Genomic DNA, 21720 nt, shown 5'->3' with positions numbered 1-21720 from the left:
TCGAGGCACTGTCGGTACTAAATGTGAGTACCTCTTTCAACAAGGATTAGAACCTTGGTTCATCCCGTTGTGAGAGACTAGCCCTTCTGTTAAACCCAACCTCTGTTGGTGACACTACTCCGTCGTCTGATGAAACAACACGGTTTCATTTCAATTTTCCCTCCTCACCTGGTTTGGCCCTTTCATTCCTTTTTTGCCACACTGGGGTCAATGCCAGTTCTAGTTTGGTCCCAACACCTTCATTGTTTTAAAATAGAGTTCTTTTTCAAACCAGAGATTTTTGCCCCATCTCATGTACACAAGAGGCAATAATTTTTTATACCAAAAAGGGGAGATAATAATTTATCTCTAAATAAAAAATTGAAATAAGATAAAAAGTATACAACATTCAATATAATATACTACCTCCTGTCCTAATTATAAGAACTAGTTGACTAATTTGAGGAGATTAAGGAAGTAAGTTGAGTTAGTTATTTGTCCTAAATAGATGTTGTCTTTTCTAAAATATCTTTACTAATCAAGTGTATTAACTAGAATTATAATTATTAGAAGGATTATCTTGGAAAAAATTGAGTAAATATGAGAGACAAAGTGGATTGGGATCTTATGTTTATGATCAAAATAAAAGTCAAACAGAATCTTATATTAAGAATCAAGAGGTAATATTTCAAAAACTATGAAGCCTGAAAAAAGAGTATGTATGGAGAGATCACAGAGAGTTGTGCGTTGTAAACCCATTAGACTTTGTAATTTATTTCCCCCAAAGTGGAATTTTCAGAGAAGCTTCAGAGAAGCCATGTCACGTGTATGGCAAAGTCCAATGAAAGAGAGTTAATTAGGAAGGTTTAAAAGGTCAATTAGGAACATGGGATGGCAGTGGGAAGAGAAACGGCCAAATGGGGGCCGTGAAAGGGAGTGTGATTGAAGCTGAAAGCGTGAAAGCGACTTGGTTGAGAAGCGCACGTACGCTTCCCCCTTGTGGGTCCCTTAGCCCTTTTCCACCTTATACATGCGACGCCTTTGATGAGGCCCACTGGACCCCACCTCCCCACCGCGTTGGCCCCATCCCCTCCCACGTGTCACATCGGATTCCTCCATCCACATCCTTTTAACGCGTCATCTCCCCCACACCGCCACCTCTTTTTTCTTTTTTTCTTTTTTGAAAAAAAATTTTCTGCATGAAAATATAATGAAATGCGCTCCTCGCTCTTTAAAAATGTCCCTTTTTTAAATAGAAACTGTATATCTATTAATTACCAAAAAGCAAAGCAAAATTTAGAAGCATAAAAAAGGAGCTTCTTTCACCATCATCCATCTCTCATTGAGAAAGATGGGATATAGTAAGAGATGTAATAATTCCCTTTCATACAATATAATAACTTGGCAAAGGGACCATCCATAAAATTATTTTTTTCTGTAAATGTAATAGAATGTCACCTACCAATCGTTACACAAAATTATTCTGGTTTCATCAACAAATTCACTAAAAGGATACGTAGGATCACAGACCCTATGCAAATAATTAGTAACATCAACACAATTAGAGTAAACAAAAATATTCCTATAGTTTCTATACCAGCACAGATTAAGACCATGAATAATTGCTGTAAGTTCTGCTATAGCCATAGGTACTATGGTAATCCTGCAGTTAAAACCATATATCCAGCTACACTTTTATCTCTAAGCACCACTCCGCATCCACTCTTTCCTCCTTCAATAACAGAGGGCGTCCACTTCTAGTCTTATTGCATTATCTAGAATGGGCTAAAAACATACGCTAAAAATTATAAAATTCATAAATTTCGTTACTACCTTGTACTTTTAATATAAGAGTTTGTTTGATTTTTATTTAGATAATAAGTATAAGACCAAAATCTATTTTACCTCTCATATTTATCTTTTTATAATAATGATAGTTTCAGCATTAGCAAGAATATTTTAAGAAAAATCATATCCATTTATTACAAATATCTAACATAATTAGTTTTCTTAATCTATTTAAATTAATAAATTAGCTCTTATGTTAAGGATAAGAGGTAGTATTATTTTTGTAAGCTTTTTAATAGCACTCCCCCTCCCTATTTACCTTCATATCTAGAGTTCTAACTCTTTTATCTATATCTTCTTTCATTCACGCTCATTTCTATCTCAAGTGGTTTTTTTTCCTCCGTATTTGTGTATCAGTATATCTACAAGTATGCATGCATGCACGATCATGCTCGATTTGAGTATTAAAGTAATTTTCTCAGTACTTCTTTTTTATTCGTAAATTTTGAACCATCAATTCATTTTCCAAATATGAAGAGTTATTCCGAATAAAAACTATATAATTCAAAGGTAATTATATTATCTGCAACGCATTCTCTATTCTTGATTGGAAACGACGGGCCTGGCTGATCTTCAATTGCACACTATGCCTAAATGCCAAAGAAGATTAACGTAATAATCATTTTTGTAAACTTAGGCCAAATCAGCTACTCAAGCCAATTGTGCCGACATAATTAGACATTTTGAAAACACACACGCGCATATATATAACAGAACCAGCTAAGAAAGCGTGGGGTCTGGGTTTCGTGACTGCAATATAGCTGGATCCTGGTGTCAAATTCCGAATGCACAATAGTGACTGGGGGACTGGGTCGTGTGTGTGTGTGTGTTTGTTTTTACATGTTGCTGAAGTTAGATTAAAACAGATATTTCACTGAAAATAAATTTTGCTGAATTTTTAATTATTAATAAAATTGAAGTTTTGGCAAACACATTATACAAATTAGTAGGTTTCGTCAAGAATAGTAGGTTTCGCGTTGAGGGTATGTTCGGCGGGGGGGGGGGAACTTTAGCTATGCAATACCTCCACTTAGACCTGAGAAAGCGGGCTGGCGGTGCAGATACGGGCCAGCCCGCCGCGATGCGGGCCGAAGTAGCCCGCACCTTGGCATGCCAGCCCGAGCCCACCAATGTGGGTTGGCGGGCCAGCCCGCTTAATTTTTTTTTAATTTATTATATTATTATGAGTTAAGCCTAGTTTGAAATGTTGGAATTAGGCTCCGAATTTTAAACTTGAGTAATATATTCAAATTAATTAAGTAAATCTTTTATGTGTATGTATGTATGACTATATGAGAATCACATGTTCATCTAATCTCATGAAGCCGTGTATAGTAACGACAAATAGATATAAAAATAAAAGATGGACGGTGCTCTTCATATAACCATACACATATATATGAAGTGCTTAATTAATTATATATATAATGATATGAATGAGGTAATGTCCATGTGAAATTTGAGAGTCAAAATCATCTAACTATATTATATAATGTATTAAAAATCAGAAAAAGTAAAAAAAAAAAAACGTGCTGGCCCGCCAGCCCATAGCGGAACGGGCCAAAAGCGGTGCGGGCTAGAGTAGCCCGCACCATGGCGGGCTGGCGGGCCCAGCCCGTATTACCAACTCTACGTCCGCTCCTCATATAAAACTTACATAATTAATTTGTTAATATTAAAAAAATTAGTTAACTATGATATTTGTAACAATTATGTATTAACCTCTTTAAATTATCATTTTAACAATGCGTATTGAAATTATCTGTGGACGAAAATCTTTATTTTGAAGGAAAATTATAAATTTGAGAATAAAGTGAATTTTGATCTTATATATTTAGGATCAAATCTAAATAAACTCTCCAACAGGCTCTTTATATTATGGACAAAATGTAGCAGCTTTTTAAATTTTTGTGTTAATTATTTATTAGCATTGAGTGTTGGTTTTACTAAGATAATATTTTCGGTCCTTAATATAAGAACTAATTAACTAATTTGAGTATATTAAAAGAAAATTAGTTATGTTATTTATTTATAACAAATAAGAGTTGTCTTTCTAAAATATCATTGCTAATCAAGTGCATTGATTAGAACCACTGATATTACAAGGATGACCTTAAAAAAAATATGAAAGACAGAATAGACTAGAATCTTATGTTTAAGACTAAAATAAAAGTAAAACAAACTCCTATATTATAGACCGGAGGTAATATTTTCTTTGACAATACCCCTTGATAGAAGCATAATTGACATCGCTTTTTAGCAAACTAAGACCTTGGGCAATATTTCAATATTATGGGGTGTTTGGAAGCACGTAGAAGTTTTTTTACAAAACGAGACAAACTCCTTCATATATTTATTTCATACACCGTAAAAACACTTTTAAAATTATAGTTCTGATTCTATCCAAACATCCTCTGAGTGAATTATACTCAGCTACTGGAATTACTAGACACGGTAAATAAATTCTTATGTACTGCTAGCTCTAATTATCATGTACCCGGGGGGAAAAAGAAAGGTAAAATGTTTCTAGAAAGCGGAAGCTGTAAAATCAAGGGGGCTAAACAAGAATGATTGGAAAAGCATGGGGGCGTGTTAATGATGTGATAATAATTAGCGGAAGGGGGCCTCATGCAATATTAATTATGGCGCGTGAGATAAAGAGGGGCATCATGTCGTCAAATGAATCTTTGCTAATTGGCCTTCCCGCCTTTCACTTTCTCTGCCTCCTATTATTTCGCCCTCTAATCCCCTATTTTAACCCCCCCCCTTTCGATTATTCTCCTAATTCCCTTCTTATATCAGATTAATATTGTTAACTTAAATTATACATTTTTTTACTTCATCAAAGCAATATTTTGTATTATTCGTAAAAAAAATTTCATTAAAAAAGAAAAGAAAAGGTACTGTATAAAGGAATACAATCATCAAAAAATTCTGTACTCCTAATTCCCTTCTTAAATCAATGCATGTGATTACTACTACTGCTACTATTATTATCATCATCATCAATTTTTAGTCATTACTTATGTTTTTTGGCTATATATATGTGTGTGTGTGATATACAAACATGCACACACGTCTAGGAGATTGGAGTTAAAAACCTTCCACCGCTAAGAGTAACACAAGTATAAGCCGCTGAGTTTAGAAACTCATCTCAAATTGTTAATTACTCCCTCTTATTTTTATTGGAAGTGTGGTTTTTGTTCCTGTTTATTCCTCTTCTCCTGTTCCTAAAACCTTTTCTTCTAAAGAAATACTCCTTTAATTCTTATTATAAGTTTCAAATAACTAATTCATAAATAATGAATAAGTAGTTAAAATTAGTTAAAAACAATAAATATGTTTAAAACATAATTTTGCTTTCAATATACCCTTATAATAAATGAGAAAAATTATGAAAAAAAATGTATGGGAAAATGTGACAGAATGGTATAGCAAATGAGAGAGAATAAATAATAAAACATAAAAAATGTATTAAATATTTAGACAAACTATATAAATTAAAGTTTATAAAATGAACTACACAACTCTTCAAATTTAAAGCTTATAAATGAGACCAGAGGGAGTAAGTTGCACATTATTATTTATTTTGTTTAGCACTTCAAAATTCCTACTTTATACTACTCTTTTGGTCTTTAATATAGAGCCCAATTGTTGAGTTGGTTTTGATCCTAAATATAAGACTCATTTCTCATATTTATCAATTTTTTTTAAATTACCCATATGAATATTCCATCAACCATAATCAAGTAGAAGAGAGAGAGAGAGGCATTAAGAAAAATGATTATGGTGTTTTACGAAAAAACCTGTCGCATTTCTTATAATTAACTAACTTACCTAACTTCCTTAATGTAATCAAATTAGTTAAATGGGTCTTATATTAAGGATCAGAGGAATAATATTTAAAGAGAATGGAAGCCAAACATAAAAAATAATAACACTAATACTATGATTTTAGGACCAACAAACATACTGACGTTTTGAAGAGAGTCATTTTTAACAGGTTCGATAACATTTAAATTTGACGCAGTTAGATAATCATATCAAAGAAATACTTAATTTAGGAATTGCTAAACATGGAGGCGAATGAGATACTACGGTAATGAGTAGTATATCAAAATTTAAAATACGGTAATGAGTAGTATATCAAAATTTAAAATACGGTAATGAGTAGTATCTCATTCGCCTCCATGTTTAGCAAATTTAAAATACGTTTAGCAAATTTTAAGTATTTTAAAGCTCATTACCGTCTTCAAATTTTGCTTAAAATTCTTTGGGAGATCAATAACAAAGGAAAAACGGACGTCTCAATTTTCAAGCCCCCACCTAAATGCGGGCTTATTCAATGAGCACAGGTTTCTTATTGGACTTTTCTGCAACTCTCATGCATGCCTCGCCACGCGGCACGACTCACAACTACTGGATCCCACCTACCCTCTGTCACCCACTCACTTGTTCACAGGTCACAACAACAACTTTATGATTAGTTGAGATTTAATTAATTAATTTTGACTTTTTTTCATTATAATATTTTTACTGTCCCGGTAAACCACTTACAGTAGTTTTTTTAAAAAATTTTAATTGGTATCAGTGCATTTTTTCCTAATTAAACATTTTAATTTTACTTTGTCAATACCTTTGACGTTTGTAATTGTGTTCTATGAGATTGTTAGCCCATATGCAAATACTAATTATACAGAATAAAATTACAGTGTTTAATTTGAAAAAAAACCACACAGGTACTCCTCTAGTCCTAAATATACATTACACTACAAAATGGGTTTTATATTTAGGACCGGATAAGTATTAAATTAAGAGTTCATGGAAACTATATTACTACCATAACACAATTCCATAAACGTATCCGGCACCAATACAGATAACAAAACTCCATTACGTAGAAGTCAATTTTTATAATCTTGCCTTGGTTAAAATTTAATTTCTAAAGGCTACCGTATTGCAACTCAATTTTTTTTTTTTTTAAATATAAGGATCAAGATTTTAAATGGTTGAAATTATGGTAATTGGATTTATCAAGTTAGAATTTAAAGAATGAGTTGTACCTGAGTTAAAAATATAAAAACTCAATTATAGCAAGGCAGATTTTTTTAGATACACAAAGAGATTGACTTTTTCCCCTTAAGAAATGACAAAAATAACATCTCCAACTCAAGAGCTCAAATTCCATCAAAACCTACTACATTGTCCTTGTCCCCAATATTAATTACCAATTTAAATCTAATGTTTTGTAATCGCAACACTTCAAGAGCATGGCAATTTTGTTTCCGGTCAAAAGCACAAGACAGATGACGAGTGTTTATGTATGAAATTAATTAGCATTTAATTAATGGAAAAGTGCATAGAATAATTAATTAATTGATTAATTAATTAATGGGGGCGCGTGAAAATTTGGATAGCAGTGCACGCACAAATATTCCTTTAGCCTTAAAAGCATATAAGTGATCTGCTTCACTATTCTCAGGAAAAAGCAAACCCAAAAAGCCACAAAAACAAACTACAAAACCCCCCATTTATTATTATATTATAACAAATTAACTAATATAAAACCATGATACGATAAAGTGTTCTCAGAGATTTAAATCTGTTCAAATTATTCTTCAAACCTCAGTAAGCTTACTCTGCTTAACTCCAACTGTACTGAAGTGGACTCACACTGCCCATGTCTTTGATGCTTTTTAAGTTTTCATTTTATAATAAATATGAATTAATTTAATTGATTCTGAATGTTCTGGTCTTATGGTCTTGATGTTTCAGGTTAAATCACAAAACAGTTCGCTGCTTTTTAACCGTTTGTTTTTAACGGCAACTCTAGAGAATGTGGCTGTATTGTGTTGTGCCGTGCCGCGTGTCTTCTGTTTCTTATTTAAGATCTAAAAATATTTTCTGGCAACAATAAAAATTAACCTTTGTTGAGGAGTCAGGTAAAAAAGCATTTCTCCCATCTTTAATGCGAAAGTGGGTAGATTAAAAAATTAAGTAAATTACTCAATTATAATAAATATGATATATTTTTCTCAAAATATTATATATCTATTAGTTTACAAGTTAAATAAATTAATTTTAAAAATTGATAAATACAAAAAAATAAAATAAATTAAGTTTTTATATTTAAAATAAAAATCAACTTTTTGACTAGTTTCTATATTTAGAACCAACGGAATAATTTTTAGCTTAAAAGATTTTTTTTTTTTCGCGATAATTTGTGTGTGACATATTCTCACTCATCAACTCATCGGAAGACCAAAAAGGGTCCTCTAACCGAATATACTTTGCAGAATGCTTCTGCTTTTTGGCCATTCGCTCTTCTTCCCTTCACTGCTTTTCTTGCAGTAGAAAAACACTCTCACTTTATTTTATTTTATTTTATTTTATTTTATTTTTTGTTTGCGTGACTTTGTCATCCAAGGAATTACTCGCCACGCTTCCCCCTTATCTTTTTGCGTCTATTTTATTGCAGCCTTTAGTTCTCTATTTTATTATTCTATTACTTTTTAGAAGTTAACGTCATGTTCATGAGGAATATGGAATATTCATTCCCTACCAACTTTACTAATTTTTTGTTGTTTTTTAAAACCTCATTTTATTTCAAATTTCAATTTTAATACCATATCATCTTCTTAATATAAAAATAGTTAGAAATTGTATTTAACCTAAATATTAGACGGTAATTCACTTAGCTTTTAAATTTATAATTCATCTTTTAAGGTATCCTTATTAATTATATGTATTAAAGAGTTTCTATCTGGACAATCATGATTAAAAGAATATTTTAAGAAATTCAAATTTTATTTGTTACAAATAATTAAATCAACAAATTATTTTAATTTATTTAAACTAGTTAAGTAATAGTTTTTATATTAAGCACTGAAATATAGTATATTCTTTTACGTTATATCAGTCAATATCTTTGAAATTCATGCAGGGGCGACTGCCTTAGATTAGAAGTCATAGTTCATTTTTCAAAAAACTTAAGTGATAAATGAACGGTGCTGGATAACTTGGATTTGGTTTCGATAAATAAATCTTTAAGCTATTAAAATGTTATTTATAAAAACATCGCAAAAATCCAAACCGAAAGAGTTTGACCTCTTGAACATGAAGCATGCCACTTAATCACTTGACAGAATAATTTTTTTAGCTGCATATAACGTATTTTTAATTATATAAAAATATGTTGTGATTCTGTGGATAATTAGGAGTGGAGGTAGTATAATTAATCTTTTAATCAGATATTTTTGAGAGAGATGAAGCACCATGTCTCAATCTAAATTAACTAACACTGACTTGAAAAATACGTAAGCATGGCCATTTCATTTATTTTATTTTATTTAAAATAAAAGAATAATATAGTAAATTAATGATGGGGGGAGGGGAGTGGAAAATGACGGAGCGATATAAGCCGAGGGGACCTTATCCAAGAAAAGAGGTGACAGTCAACACGTGGCAGGAGAGGGTAAAGTATAGATAAGCAGCCAATGAAAGGTCAGAAAAATGAAAAATGATAATAATAATAATAATAATAATGAATGAGTCAGAATGCACAGACGGATGCACCAGTGGGGCGTACGTAGAGAGGGGGAGAGAGAGAGTTTACTGCTAAAAAACTAAAAAGGAGGGAAGAGGATTAGCATGGAAATGGCTACCAGATGAAAAGCAGAGCCTGCGGTGTTGATAAAGTTTTAGAAGAAAACACCCACTTTTATAACACCGTTCTTTGGAATTTGAATATCCGTTACACTCTCTCTTTCCTTTTGCTATTATTGAGTCTATTTATAAAACCCTTCCTAATTATATAAGTTTATTTTAATTTTAAATATAAAATATATTTTTTATATTTATTAATTTTTTTAAATTATCCTTATGAATATTCCCTCACCATAATCAAGTGAAAAAAAAGAGAGAAGATATTAAAAAGATGATAATATGTTTTAAGAAAAACATGTTATATTTCTTATAATTAACTAACTTACAAAATAAGAAGTAAGTAGGTAAAAAAATTTTAATTTAACTGATATGAAACGTGTTTGTAAATTATTCTAACCATTAATCCAAACAGAGTTAGTATTATTTTGTGTGTTTGAGAGAAAAAAAAAAAGCAGAAAAGTAGGAGAGAAAATTAAAAAAGGTGGGAAAATTAGTATTGCGAGCACAAATTAGGAGGGTACGGCCACTCTTGAACCATCAAAGTGGAAATCAAAACCACCCTCCACATTTTCAAGTGCTTGCTTCTATCCCTACGCTTGCTTCCACCTCACATTATACTACTCTTATGCCCGTCTTCATCTCCCCATTTCCCCCCTAATTCAATTTATAAACAGAAGTAGTGACCTCGCTTTTAAGAGTACTATTAAATAATCCCAAGAGAGGCTGATATTTTTGTGAGTCCTAAAACATCAATTTGAGAGCCACCTTAATTGAATATTTGGAAGAGTAATAAAAAAAAGGGAGTGAGATGTCAAATCAAATCACAAAACTAAATAATAGAAGCAAGGGGGGGTTGAGATTGTTGGTGAGGGGTGATTGGGAGAAGGAATGGGATAGTTGGGAAATGTCAAAAAAAGAGGGGAGGGATTTGGGTGGCATGAGATTACATGAAGTGAAAAGGAAGGTGCATCCAATTAAGTACTTAACTGTCTTTGTTAGGTCAAATCCATGAACTGCCTTTTCTTCATCTCCTATTGGACACTGACCCAAACCAACACACTCTCCCTCCTCTCTCCTATTTTCCTCTTTATTTACCCTTATTTTCCCTATTTTTTTAATAACTCTAGTTGTTGCTGATTCAATTATTGTAATATGATAAGTTATTATCATTGATATTTACCAGTCTGCTGACACTTGTTACTGCAAAAGCAAAAAATTATGTGAAATTCGCGGTTACTTTCTTAATCGTCATTTGATAAGTTAAACCTGTTATTTATAAACCTGTCGTTGTTATTTTATATTGTAAAATTTAAATTAAGAATATCTAAGTAATTTTACTAAAAAATTTAATTTCGAACTAGTTCTTAAGACTTTACAGTGGTCAGGTCATTTTTAGTATTGAATTGGTATTTGCATATGTAAGAGTATTTTCGTATCTCTCTAAAAATGCTGATAATTACGGAGAGGAGCACAAGTTAAGCAAATAAAAAAAGAATTAAAATTTCTGCTTTATTATTGGATAAAAATGGTGATATATTAATGGACATAGTCGACTAATCTTGCAATTATCATGTTTCTACATTCATGATTCATCCCCCATTTTCTTGTTTGTTTTTGGCCAAATCTTCGTCCCACTTTTTGTCTCTTACATGATAAGTCTGCCGTATTTGATTATATAAATATGTATATTCTTATAAAATTCTTGGGTATTCCAGTATTTAATTAATATCAATTCTATTATTTTTCCCCAAATATAGTAAGCAAAAATTAACGCTCCTAATCAAGGGCCATTTTGAGGTCAAATACATTAATGACTGTCCATGTAAGCATCCACTAATTCATAGTAGCTTATTAATAATGACCATTTGTTGCTATGCGTTCAACCTGCAATTAACTTTTTGAAGTTAAATTTGCCTACATGCCTTTTCGCTATTTAATTAATTGTTAATTAATTAAAACAAAGAGAAATGAGCCATGTGGGTCCGTAATTAAAGTTGAATTGCACAAAAATACGTCCTGCTCTTTAAATGATCCAAACAATAGAAAGAAACAAATTTCAAATACGAATAATCATTTAAAGGCAATTAATTTGACAGAATCAGAAGTAATAAATTTGGATATTTGAAATTAAATTCAATTGTTTCATTTTATAAAAGCAGTGACTCAGAAAAAAAGCAGTGATGATAATGATAAATGAAACCAGAGCTGACAACAGCAACAATATCTTGCAGTCTTACAGCGATATAAATTTGGATAACTGTCGGTGTAAATTAAATTCTTAATATAATAATAATTCCATTAAAATTCAATTTGAATAAAAATCATGCAGTAATAATTAATAAAGTTAATTATATGCAATGCGTGTTGAAGTATTTGCACAAAACAGCCAATTTTTTGATTGTTTCTGAATGAAAAAAAATCATTATTCCATCAGAGTGTGAGCTGGATCCACTCTTTAAGGAGTGACTCAACTTTGAATATAATATTCAAAATAATTTAATAGTACTTAATTTTTTTTTAGAAAAAGGATAAATAGTTGGGAAATTCCGCGGGTGACAAGGACAAGGCAGGGGAGGGCTTAATAATCTTTTTGTTATTTTATTTTTTTATTATAAATATAAATTTTCATAAATTATAAATTATAAATCCTCTTTCGCTGGGAAAATCGAATTCCCTTTTTCCTATTTCTTCTTCTGCGATTCCTGCTTGCTTCTTCTCAGTGTATGTTCGTTGAATTTGGAACTGGGACTCGCTGTCTTCATAGCTTCCCCACTTCCACGCTGAATTCAACTATGTGAAATCACTTATCAGTGTTGTTCCTTTTTGCTCTGTTGATTTTTTTTCCGCGTTTGTTGTCCTGCTTCTATTTGGATCTTTGAAAGGATGAATCTGAGCAACGGCAAGGGATCTATGTCAACGGTTAGCTCTAGTGCGGTTTCCAAATCCGGTGACATCGTCTCTGACCAGTTTCCGGCGGGTCTCCGGGTACTGGTGGTGGATGATGATCCCACGTGCCTCATGATACTTGAGAAGATGCTTCGTACTTGCCTCTACGAAGGTGCTCGACAGATTTCTTGTTCGGTTAAGATTTACTTCTTCGTTTTTCTGTTTTCTTTTTTGGCTCTTTGATTTTGTTTTGCCGATTCCATTGCTGAATTTATTAGAAAAAGAAGAACAGCGACTAATTTAAGTTTTGCTCAACGTTCTTATGCCAAAAGATGCTTGCTGGTGATCTTTTCTTGCGTGTTGTTTCCGATTTTTAGCTTCAATCTGTTTCTTGAAAGAGAGTGACACCACCCCGATTCTTAATTTCAGATTCTTGTAACCATCTTTCCGTTGAAGCTGGATTTTTTTGAAGCTTCTGGCTTTGTTTTCTTTTGTTTCGTGTTCTATTTCGCTGCATCTTGGGATGTCAGATTTATGTGTTTCTGGCGGGCTTTCTGAATTTTGGATGACTAACATATACCGGATTTGTGTATTTATTTGCTTCGTTTATTATTATTATTATTATTTTTTCCGAAATGTTTGTGTTTTGAGGAGTAAGATTGTGTTTTCTTTTTGAGCCCATTTCAGTTACGAAATGCACTCGAGCAGAAATTGCTCTGTCACTTCTGAGAGAGAACAAAAATGGGTTCGACATTGTTATAAGCGATGTACATATGCCAGACATGGATGGCTTCAAACTCTTAGAACACATTGGGTTAGAGATGGACCTTCCCGTTATTAGTAAGTATCTGGTTGGATCAGATTAGATCCAGGAATTGAATACATTGATATTGACTCGGCTACTCACATTAACCTGTTGTGTATGATGTTTGCAGTGATGTCTGCAGATGATGCAAAGAGTGTTGTTATGAAAGGTGTGACTCACGGTGCCTGTGATTACCTTATAAAACCTGTGCGTATCGAGGCTCTAAAGAATATATGGCAGCATGTGATTCGTAAGAAAAAGAATGAATGGAAGGATTTGGAGCAGTCAGGCAGTGCAGAAGAAGGAGATCAGAAACTAAAGCCAGCTGATGAGGCGGATTACTCATCCTCTGCAAACGAAGGCAATTGGAGAAACGCAAAGAAGAGGAGGGATGAGGATGAAGAAGCAGAGGAGAGGGATGACTCCTCCACGTTAAAGAAGCCTAGAGTTGTCTGGTCAGTTGAGCTCCACCAACAGTTTGTGGCTGCTGTGAATCAGCTAGGAATTGATAGTATGTATTCTTCACCTACGTCCTTGAATGAATTTGTTCACGCTCTTACATCTTTCTTACCTTTCCTGGTAAACCAATCTGTCATTTCAAATTAATGCCTCTGTATTTCTGGTGCATAATCCTTGGGCTCTACATGTCTATTGCTGAATTTTTACAAAAGAATCATGACTTGAGAAACTGTGAAAAAACTTGGCGCCAATGTTTTTACCACTTGAGTTGTGGGTATTCGATGGCAATATGTTGCATCATCTCCCTATGCTTTTTAGCTCCCCTACTGATAATTAGATCAGTCTTTAAAATTTATTGGTCAATATCTCTACATAACTAAGATTCTAGTTTAGCATTGAAGATTTATTGAAAAAACATACACATGCACACTCTTACGCCTTCAAATTTGCTTAAATATGCAGAGGCGGTTCCTAAAAAAATTCTGGAATTGATGAATGTCCCTGGGCTCACCAGAGAAAATGTTGCTAGCCACCTCCAGGTATGGTATTTTTTATCCCCGTATAAAGGAATTGAGGGTTTAATTTCTGATCACTACACCATTTCTAAGAGCTAACTGTTTCCTTGTCTTGTTTTGGCTACAGAAATATCGCTTGTATCTACGAAGGCTGAGTGGCGTTTCTCAACATCAGGGTAACCTGAATAACTCTTTCATCAGTTCACAGGACGCAACTTTTGGGGCAATTTCTTCACTCAATGGAACGGATCTTCAAACTCTTGCTGCTGCAGGACAGCTTCCACCTCAAAGTCTGGCAACACTTCAAGCGGCAGGACTAGGTAGATCAACTGCAAAAACTGGTATGCCCATGCCCCTTGTTGACCAAAGGAACCTTTTCAGTTTTGAGAACCCAAGATTTAGATTCGGAGAAGGACAACAGCAATTTGGGAGCAGTAGCAAACCAATGAACTTACTCCACGGTATCCCTACCAACATGGAGCCGAAGCAGCTTGCTTCTTTACACCAATCTACTCAATCCCTAGGGGGCTTGAATATGCGAGTCAATACTTCTCCTTCCCAGAGCAACCCCTTATTAATGCAGATGTCTCAATCACAACCAAGAGGTCATATACTCAATGAACATAATGTGTCTCATGTTCCCAGGCTTCCAACATCTATGGGGCAGTCTTCAGTAGCAAATGGGTCTCCTAGTAGTGTTTTGGGAAGAAATGGTATTTCTGATAATAGCAGAGGAGTTTCATATAATTCAGTTCCTCAAACCTCTTCGATGTTGAACTTTCCCATGAACCAACCCACAGAAATGCCTGCAAGTAGTTTTCCTCTTGGAAGCACTCCAGATATTTCAAATATCACATCAAAAGGAGTTTACCAGGATGGAGTAGCTTCGGGAATGAAAGGATCTTCTGGACTTGTTCCAAGTTATGATATCTTTAATGAACTGCACCAGCATAAGTCCCATGAATGGGAGGCTCAAAACATGGGCCAGAGCCAGACATATGATGCCTCTCAGCATGCAAATCCCTTACAAGGCAACATTGATGTCTCACCATCAGTTCTAGTCCATCAAGGTTTCTCTTCCAGCCAACAGATTGGACATAATAGAGGTGCTACATCAGTTGGAAAAGCCATGTTCTCCCTAAGGGAAAACATGGAGTCAAGTAACTTCCAGAATATTGGTCAACATCATGGTTTCCAAAATGCGCTTCTTACTGACAATTCTGTAAGGGTTAAGGCTGAAAGAATTCCTGATGCTAACTCTCAGACTAACCTCTTCCCTGAGCACTATGGGCAGGAGGATCTCATGAGTGCACTTCTGAAACAGGTTGGTTGACATGGTTCTTGCCAGCCTCTTCTAATCACTTTTAGTTGATATGCTTCAATGCATTTTTTATTATACATGTATAAAAGGTCATCTGTATTTTTGCAGCAAGAAGGCATTGGATCAGCCGAGAATGAGTTTGATTTTGATGGATATTCCATGGACAACATCCCTGTCTAGAGCAGATGCTGCCAGTTCTCTTTCAGATTGCAGCTGCCAATGTAAATAGTTTGTTACATATGGATTTCATCACTCTGCAATGAGCTAGTTCGGATCCGGGTTTAGATTGTCCAAGGAACAGAATCTGGTTGATGTCACAAATTCAAAATTATGGGAGTAGCATACTATCAGGGTTTAGTCTCCATGCTCAGAATCATTTGTTGTTGAGATGCATCAACTAAATGTATGCAAAAGGCATACATATGCAATTTTTGACTGGTTGTGATAGGAAAATTCCTAGCAAGATTCTAATTTTAGGTTGTTCATGGATATATGTTGGGTTAGGCCTGGGATTGCAAAATGGTTCAAAACACATGCAGACTCGTAGAAGCAGTTCTAACATGAATAACAATCTATGTTGATCTTGCCCCTTTGTTTCGCTCTCTACTTTATATTTCCTTCAATTGAAGCAAATGAATGCTGGAAGAATGTAAATATTCCATTTGGTTGTTCCAAGACATTCGGCCTGGCTATTCTTTCAAGACTGTCTCTGTACCTTAGATACTGCTTTTGATTGATTTAGCTTTTGGTGATTTGCTTTTTCCATAATTATGATCCCATGCAGTGCATGTACTTGAGCATGATTAGATACATATCTGGTCAAGAGATCTATGGTCGCCGCCATGCAAGATAGTATTGATTATGGGGCTGCCTATGTGATGCACTCATTTTCTCAATTTTCTCTTTCCCATTCTACAAGGGACTTAGCTCTTCGAGAGATTTATATTATATGTGTCTGTTTATACTCTATTGTTTTTTTTTTTAATTTATCTTTTTAGAAGTGAACAAGTGTATGTCTTTGCAGCTGTTATTCTGTTATTTGGTTTTCATGCAGTGCGTTGGAGGGATGTTGGAGGTTGGGGAATATATTCTGTCTTTTTGGTCGGAATATTCTCGTGGCTACCTTCAACGTAAGAATATATAGAATTATAGATAATGGGATTTGATAAAGATTTTGTCAAAGGCATTTGCACTTTAGTAGTGGGTCAAGCGTCACGAAGCACGTGAACAAAAAGAGGGCCTGTCCTTGGTTTTGATGCCCCTTGAATTATTAATCAAACTTAAAAATTGAGCTCCTTTTCCATGCAACGCTCTTTTTTTCATTTTTTGGTTTCGATTTATACAGAGTATCTAGACTCTCCACTTCCACTCGTCATGCTGTCAGTTACTTGTCAATTTAATTGGATAAACTATATTTTAATTCTTGGTTGATAAAACTACGTTTGAATTATGCATATAATACCGGATGTTATTTAGTTGATGCTAAATTAACTGAACTAAAGCGGGAATGCTAATCGTTATTGAGTCCCACATATCACTAGCAGGATTATTGTTCTCAGCCCTGACCAGTGCTGATTTTCGGCCTAATAAAATTCGGAATGAGTAAATTCTAGCAGGCCAATCAAACAAATTCTGTGTCTATCACTAATTAAATTCTCAAAAATAAAAAAAAGACTGATTTCGCTCTCACGAGCATATTTCTGAATGCGAAAAGGGTAATCATTTTCGTTTGATTTCAGAACTTAGGAACTTTGAAAAGCCGACTACCCATGTTTCACCTCGTCTCTGTTCTTTTTTTTTTTTTTTTTTAACAAACCCATTTTTTGGGCCAAATTTTAACATTAAATATCATTTTCCCTTACTCAAATACTTTTCTAATTATCATTATTGTTGTTGTTTTTGTTATTGGAGACAAATCCAATTAAACACATGTACCCTATACACAGGTTCCAACCTGTGACCTTCCACACCAAGAAAAAGATTGAGGAGCACTAATAGGTGTCGCTACGACAACATGCCATTGACACTTGAATCTTTTACCACGTAATCCAATTACTACTGTTTGGTTACTATTTAGACATTTTTGATGAAATAAACAGCTATTGCCTAAAGTTATCAAGACAACAGGGGAAAAAAAGAACTAAATTTCAATGAAAAATTTGCAATTAAATTCAAATACTTCACATTGTCATCTTAAGTGTAAGGCCATTATATCTCCTTTCAAAAGAACTAAAGCATCCCCAGTAAAAGCAACATAACAACAATAGAGGTGCATCCCACTAAATCACTACTTCCTTATCCAAATCAACTTTCAATATCAAGTTTCATGGTAACCAACATCAACATGTTAACTTTACAACTACCTTTGACTACAAATAGAATCAGTTATTAAAGTGTTTACATGTAAATCTGGCCAATCGTCAAATCCGTACTAGTTAGAGAACAGTATTAAAATGGTATTAATCACTACAAACGAATCAAGATGAGAGAGAGAATGAAAACCACAATTGAACTGTAAAAGACAGGAAGAAAAGAATATAACTTCTATCGTGTGTCCAACAGAATTCTACAATCTTCCGAAGTGTATACATATAATCACTCTGGAAAGAATCGTTCTAACTGAAATGAATAAGATATACAGGATGAATGTTACAATAGCAGGAGGAAGAGATGAACTTCGCCATTAAAACTGCATCAAGACGATGAACAGTAGCAGTGATAGTGTTAAGAACAAGGACAACTCTTTCTTGAAACCACTGCTTGGAAATACAGAGGGAAGAGAGCATTCTTCCCCATTGAAGAAGACCTTAGTGGGAAACCCATCTCCACCAACCACGTTGATTCCAGGAGTACTTTTCTTTGTAAATGAGATCACTGACTGTTGTTTTCCAGGAACCCTAGGATCTTTCTCAGGGTCATCTCCATCTGTTTCTGCCAGAAGATAGTTGTTGCCTGAAGGACCTTGCATCATTATAGTGTTATTCAGTCCCTCCAAGGCACTTGCATTGAAAGAGTACATCTTCTCAAAACCTGGAGCTGCTTTGTTCATTTCCACTGCAGTAAACCAATCTTCAAAGGCAGTCTCACCCCAGTTGAACAGTGAGACCCTTGCAGTCCAACCTTTAGAGTAATCTGTGAGCACATGCCAGTTGATGGTCACTCCACAGTTATCACCACAGGGCATTGGGTTTGGCACTGTGAAATGCTTTATGTTAGCCCAAGAAGCAGCCATGGCACTACGATTCTCGAATGGAACAAGAAGTGCCTGGGCTGGAAGCAACATTGCCGGTGTATTTTTACTACAAGTTCTTCCTGTGTTGCCTGTACATCCACACGCACACGTCTTGCAAGGAATGACAGATTCATTGTAATAAGCAGAAAATGAAACACAGCATTTTCTTGCTGGCCCATTGTCCTTTGTTATATTGCACACAACCTGCCAGCTAGCAATTGCAGATTTGTTTGAAGGTAAGCCTGTAGGATCTGGGTTTTCGCTCGGACTCACGTGAATTGGAGGTCCGCATTTGTAGTCAGGGTTGAGTGTGCCACTTATCTTCCAGTTCTGTGGTGGAGTGAGCACTGAGCGGTTAAGGTCTGGTGGCATTTTGTAGACTTGCATTTGGAACCTTGAAGATGACTTACTTGGGTCCATTGATGGAGGCAAGATAGTCCCATTCCGGCAACAAAAAGGGATTTTTCCGAGGTCCGAATCATTGAACTTTGTGGGAGGGAGATCAATTATCGTTGGACTTTTTTCACAACTCAACACATTGGAAAAGTCAAGCTCTTGATAGTGTCCACCTTGTGCACCAAAGATACACTCAGAAGAGTCAACCACAGAAGGATAAGCACCTTTCATTGCATAGATAAATTCTTGCCTCATCCAGTCCCAGCTTAATCTCCAGTTATCAAGACGTCCAAGGGGATTATGGTTTGAGATTGTAACCTCAGCCCAGTAATTGGATTCATAGGTACCGGTCACATCATACATAATTGAAAGATCACCACTCTGGCGAGGTAGAAATTCTTGTTCTGTGGTGATGCTTGTTTTGAAATTGGAATCTCTGGTGCAACAGACATGAGTCTCATTCCCTGAAAGCCAAACCATTGATCCTTAACACTCAGTCCGTAGCCTAAAGCATTCTCAAATCACAACTTTGCAATCACAGATGATTAACTCTACAATTCTACAATATAAGCTAAAATGCCACAGAATTAACCATTTACAGTTCAACGTTATGAGACAAATTTGTGGAACTGTAAGTCCTGCATTTAGTTAAGGCACCATATGAATGCTATGATACAAAGAAAAGACATGTAGTTCCTCTACGTGTCAAACAAAGAAAGGCTAAAGCTCCGATTTTGAAGGATTGATCTTTCATCGCTACAATCCAATTTTGGAAACAGTGAATACTATACTATTCTTTTCAAGACAGAATGGTCTTAGCTCTAAAAGACAAAAAAGAGATATAGAACGATTTTCACCTGAAGTCAGATGAGGAAGCAAATTATATGTCCAAAGAACTTCGAAAAGAAGCATTGCATATATGAGACGCAAAAATAGAAGGTACCTCGGCCAGTGGACTTGGGACAAACAAATCCGTCATTGGCGAGAGTGATGTTCGACGGCAGCGGCACCGCCGGCGGCACAACACCATACTGTGTCCCCACTAAATTGATATGAACCTGCATCTGTGTCAAGTCCCCAGCAGTCTCAGCCGCCGTCTTGAGGTCGGTCGTAGGGAACCCTGCAAGAACAGTACCGTTGCCGACGTTGGCAGGTAAGCTAGCGCCGTCGGCAAGCACTGCGTTTGATGCAGAGACCAAATACTCGTCGTGCTGAAACCCCACAAAAACCTTCCATGACTTAAGTTCGTCGAGACCATTGTTGAGCACAGTGAGAGTAGACTCAAACCGATGCGGCTGATTGTTGGAATCGGAGACGTTGGGAGGCAGCTGTCTTCCACCGTTGTAGACGTAGGACAAGAATATTCCGTTGCAGGAATCGGCGGACTGAGCCAGAGAAATGGACGGCGTTAGGCCGAAGAAGATGATAAAGACGGCGACTTTGAAGACGAGGCAGCGGACCCGGAAGGGTGAAGCCATGGTTAGCAGGGGTTTGAAATTCGAAATTTGAAGAAGAAGAGAGAAGCTACGGTGGTGAGGAATGAGACGATGAAATAGCAATTAATGTCAATTTGTATGGTTTTAGTATTTTGCTGAGGGGTCGTCTTTTGATTTTGAGTGATTCAAAATGGCGTCCCCTGAAACGTTCCATGGGATTGCATGAAATGAAAGAGTCATCTTCAACAGGCAACAGCTCTCTAGTCTCTTACCTGCTTTAATTTGAATTGGTCAACGTCCAAAGCCGGAGCTTTTGAGTCTTGGCCTTGTTTTTGTACTTGTGCTTTGTCCCTTTCAAATTTCAATTGCCATTTTGCCAATGACGTTGAGAACAGACTAAATAATTTAATATTAATTTTTAAATTCAGTCTTCTTTGGTAATTGTTTTATATTTCCTATATGAAGTTGTCAATTTTAAGCATTGTAATCTAGGAGAAAACGTTCCGGTCAAAAAGAAAAAATCTAGGAGAAAACTTAACTGCTTATTAGCCATATCTACTTAAGATGTTTGCTTTTAATCAAATCAAGGTATGCACTGCAAATTATATTTTATATTTAGGATATTTTAAGCTCGATTGATTAATATCAACACTTTAAAATTTATTTTGTTGATTTAATGGAGTAAAAATAATACTCCTCCGGTCCTTATTATAAGACCCCATTTGACTTTTTATTTGGTCCTAATTATAAGACCCCAATTCATTTTGTCTCTTATATTTATGCATTTTTTTTCAAGATAATCCTTCTAATAATGATAGTTTTAGTCAATATACTTAATTAGCAAGGATATTTTAGGAATGACAACACTTATTTATTATAAATAACCAACTTAACTTACTTCCTTAATCTCCTCGAATAAGTCAATTGGGTCTTATAATTAGGACCGGAGGAGTATATACATATGTATGTGTATGGCCAAGTACAAAAATCTTTCTCTTATAATTTAGGGATAGTAGTTCTCATATTTAAATAGAGTGATCAAAATCCAACCAACGAAGTTTTTTCAATAGAAGGCCAACAAAAGTTAATCTAGTGGAATCTGATACAATAAAGACATTTGAATAAGTTACGTTTAATAAATTCAAATTCAAATTACTTAGAGTTAGATATGAATATGA

At 34.8% G+C, this 21720-nt stretch overlaps 2 protein-coding genes across 2 annotated transcripts; one reads left to right on the top strand and one right to left on the bottom strand.

The window, feature by feature from the left end:
* The first annotated feature begins 12153 nt into the window (after nt 1–12153).
* Nucleotides 12154–15704, top strand: LOC114751263 (two-component response regulator ARR2-like). The gene is made up of 6 exons (XM_028939920.1): nt 12154–12550; nt 13066–13218; nt 13314–13694; nt 14105–14181; nt 14285–15481; nt 15587–15704. Exons 1-6 carry the CDS (start codon nt 12376–12378, stop codon nt 15656–15658), a joined length of 2055 nt encoding a protein of 684 aa, XP_028795753.1. The 5' UTR covers nt 12154–12375; the 3' UTR covers nt 15659–15704.
* A 2293-nt stretch (nt 15705–17997) lies between these two features.
* Nucleotides 17998–20815, bottom strand: LOC114751262 (COBRA-like protein 7). The gene is made up of 2 exons (XM_028939919.1): nt 20050–20815; nt 17998–19570 (listed from the first exon to the last, which is right to left on the bottom strand). The coding sequence occupies exons 1-2, from the start codon at nt 20582–20584 to the stop codon at nt 18162–18164; spliced, it is 1944 nt and encodes a 647-aa protein (XP_028795752.1). The 5' UTR covers nt 20585–20815; the 3' UTR covers nt 17998–18161.
* Between the last annotated feature and the right edge of the window lie 905 nt (nt 20816–21720).

Source organism: Neltuma alba, unplaced genomic scaffold (genome assembly GCF_004799145.2).
Source record: "Neltuma alba isolate B1F8T4 unplaced genomic scaffold, ASM479914v2 tig00006841_pilon, whole genome shotgun sequence".
In the NCBI taxonomy this organism is placed as follows: Eukaryota; Viridiplantae; Streptophyta; class Magnoliopsida; order Fabales; family Fabaceae; genus Neltuma; species Neltuma alba.
The sequence above is the reverse complement of the archived record's forward strand: the minus strand, read 5'-3'. Positions and strand labels throughout refer to the sequence as shown.

What these genes read in the sequence shown, in the direction of transcription:
- LOC114751262 (XM_028939919.1), bottom strand. Translation starts at nt 20,584, where the DNA reads ATGGCTTCACCCTTCCGGGTCCGCTGCCTCGTCTTCAAAGTCGCCGTC. An exon ending in TCCCAAGTCCACTGGCCGAG is followed by an intron (nt 19,571 to 20,049) that starts GTACCTTCTATT and finishes TTTGGCTTTCAG; the next exon opens with GGAATGAGACTCATGTCTGT.
- LOC114751263 (XM_028939920.1), top strand. Translation starts at nt 12,376, where the DNA reads ATGAATCTGAGCAACGGCAAGGGATCTATGTCAACGGTTAGCTCTAGT. An exon ending in GATGGACCTTCCCGTTATTA is followed by an intron (nt 13,219 to 13,313) that starts GTAAGTATCTGG and finishes TGATGTTTGCAG; the next exon opens with TGATGTCTGCAGATGATGCA. An exon ending in ATGTTGCTAGCCACCTCCAG is followed by an intron (nt 14,182 to 14,284) that starts GTATGGTATTTT and finishes TTTTGGCTACAG; the next exon opens with AAATATCGCTTGTATCTACG.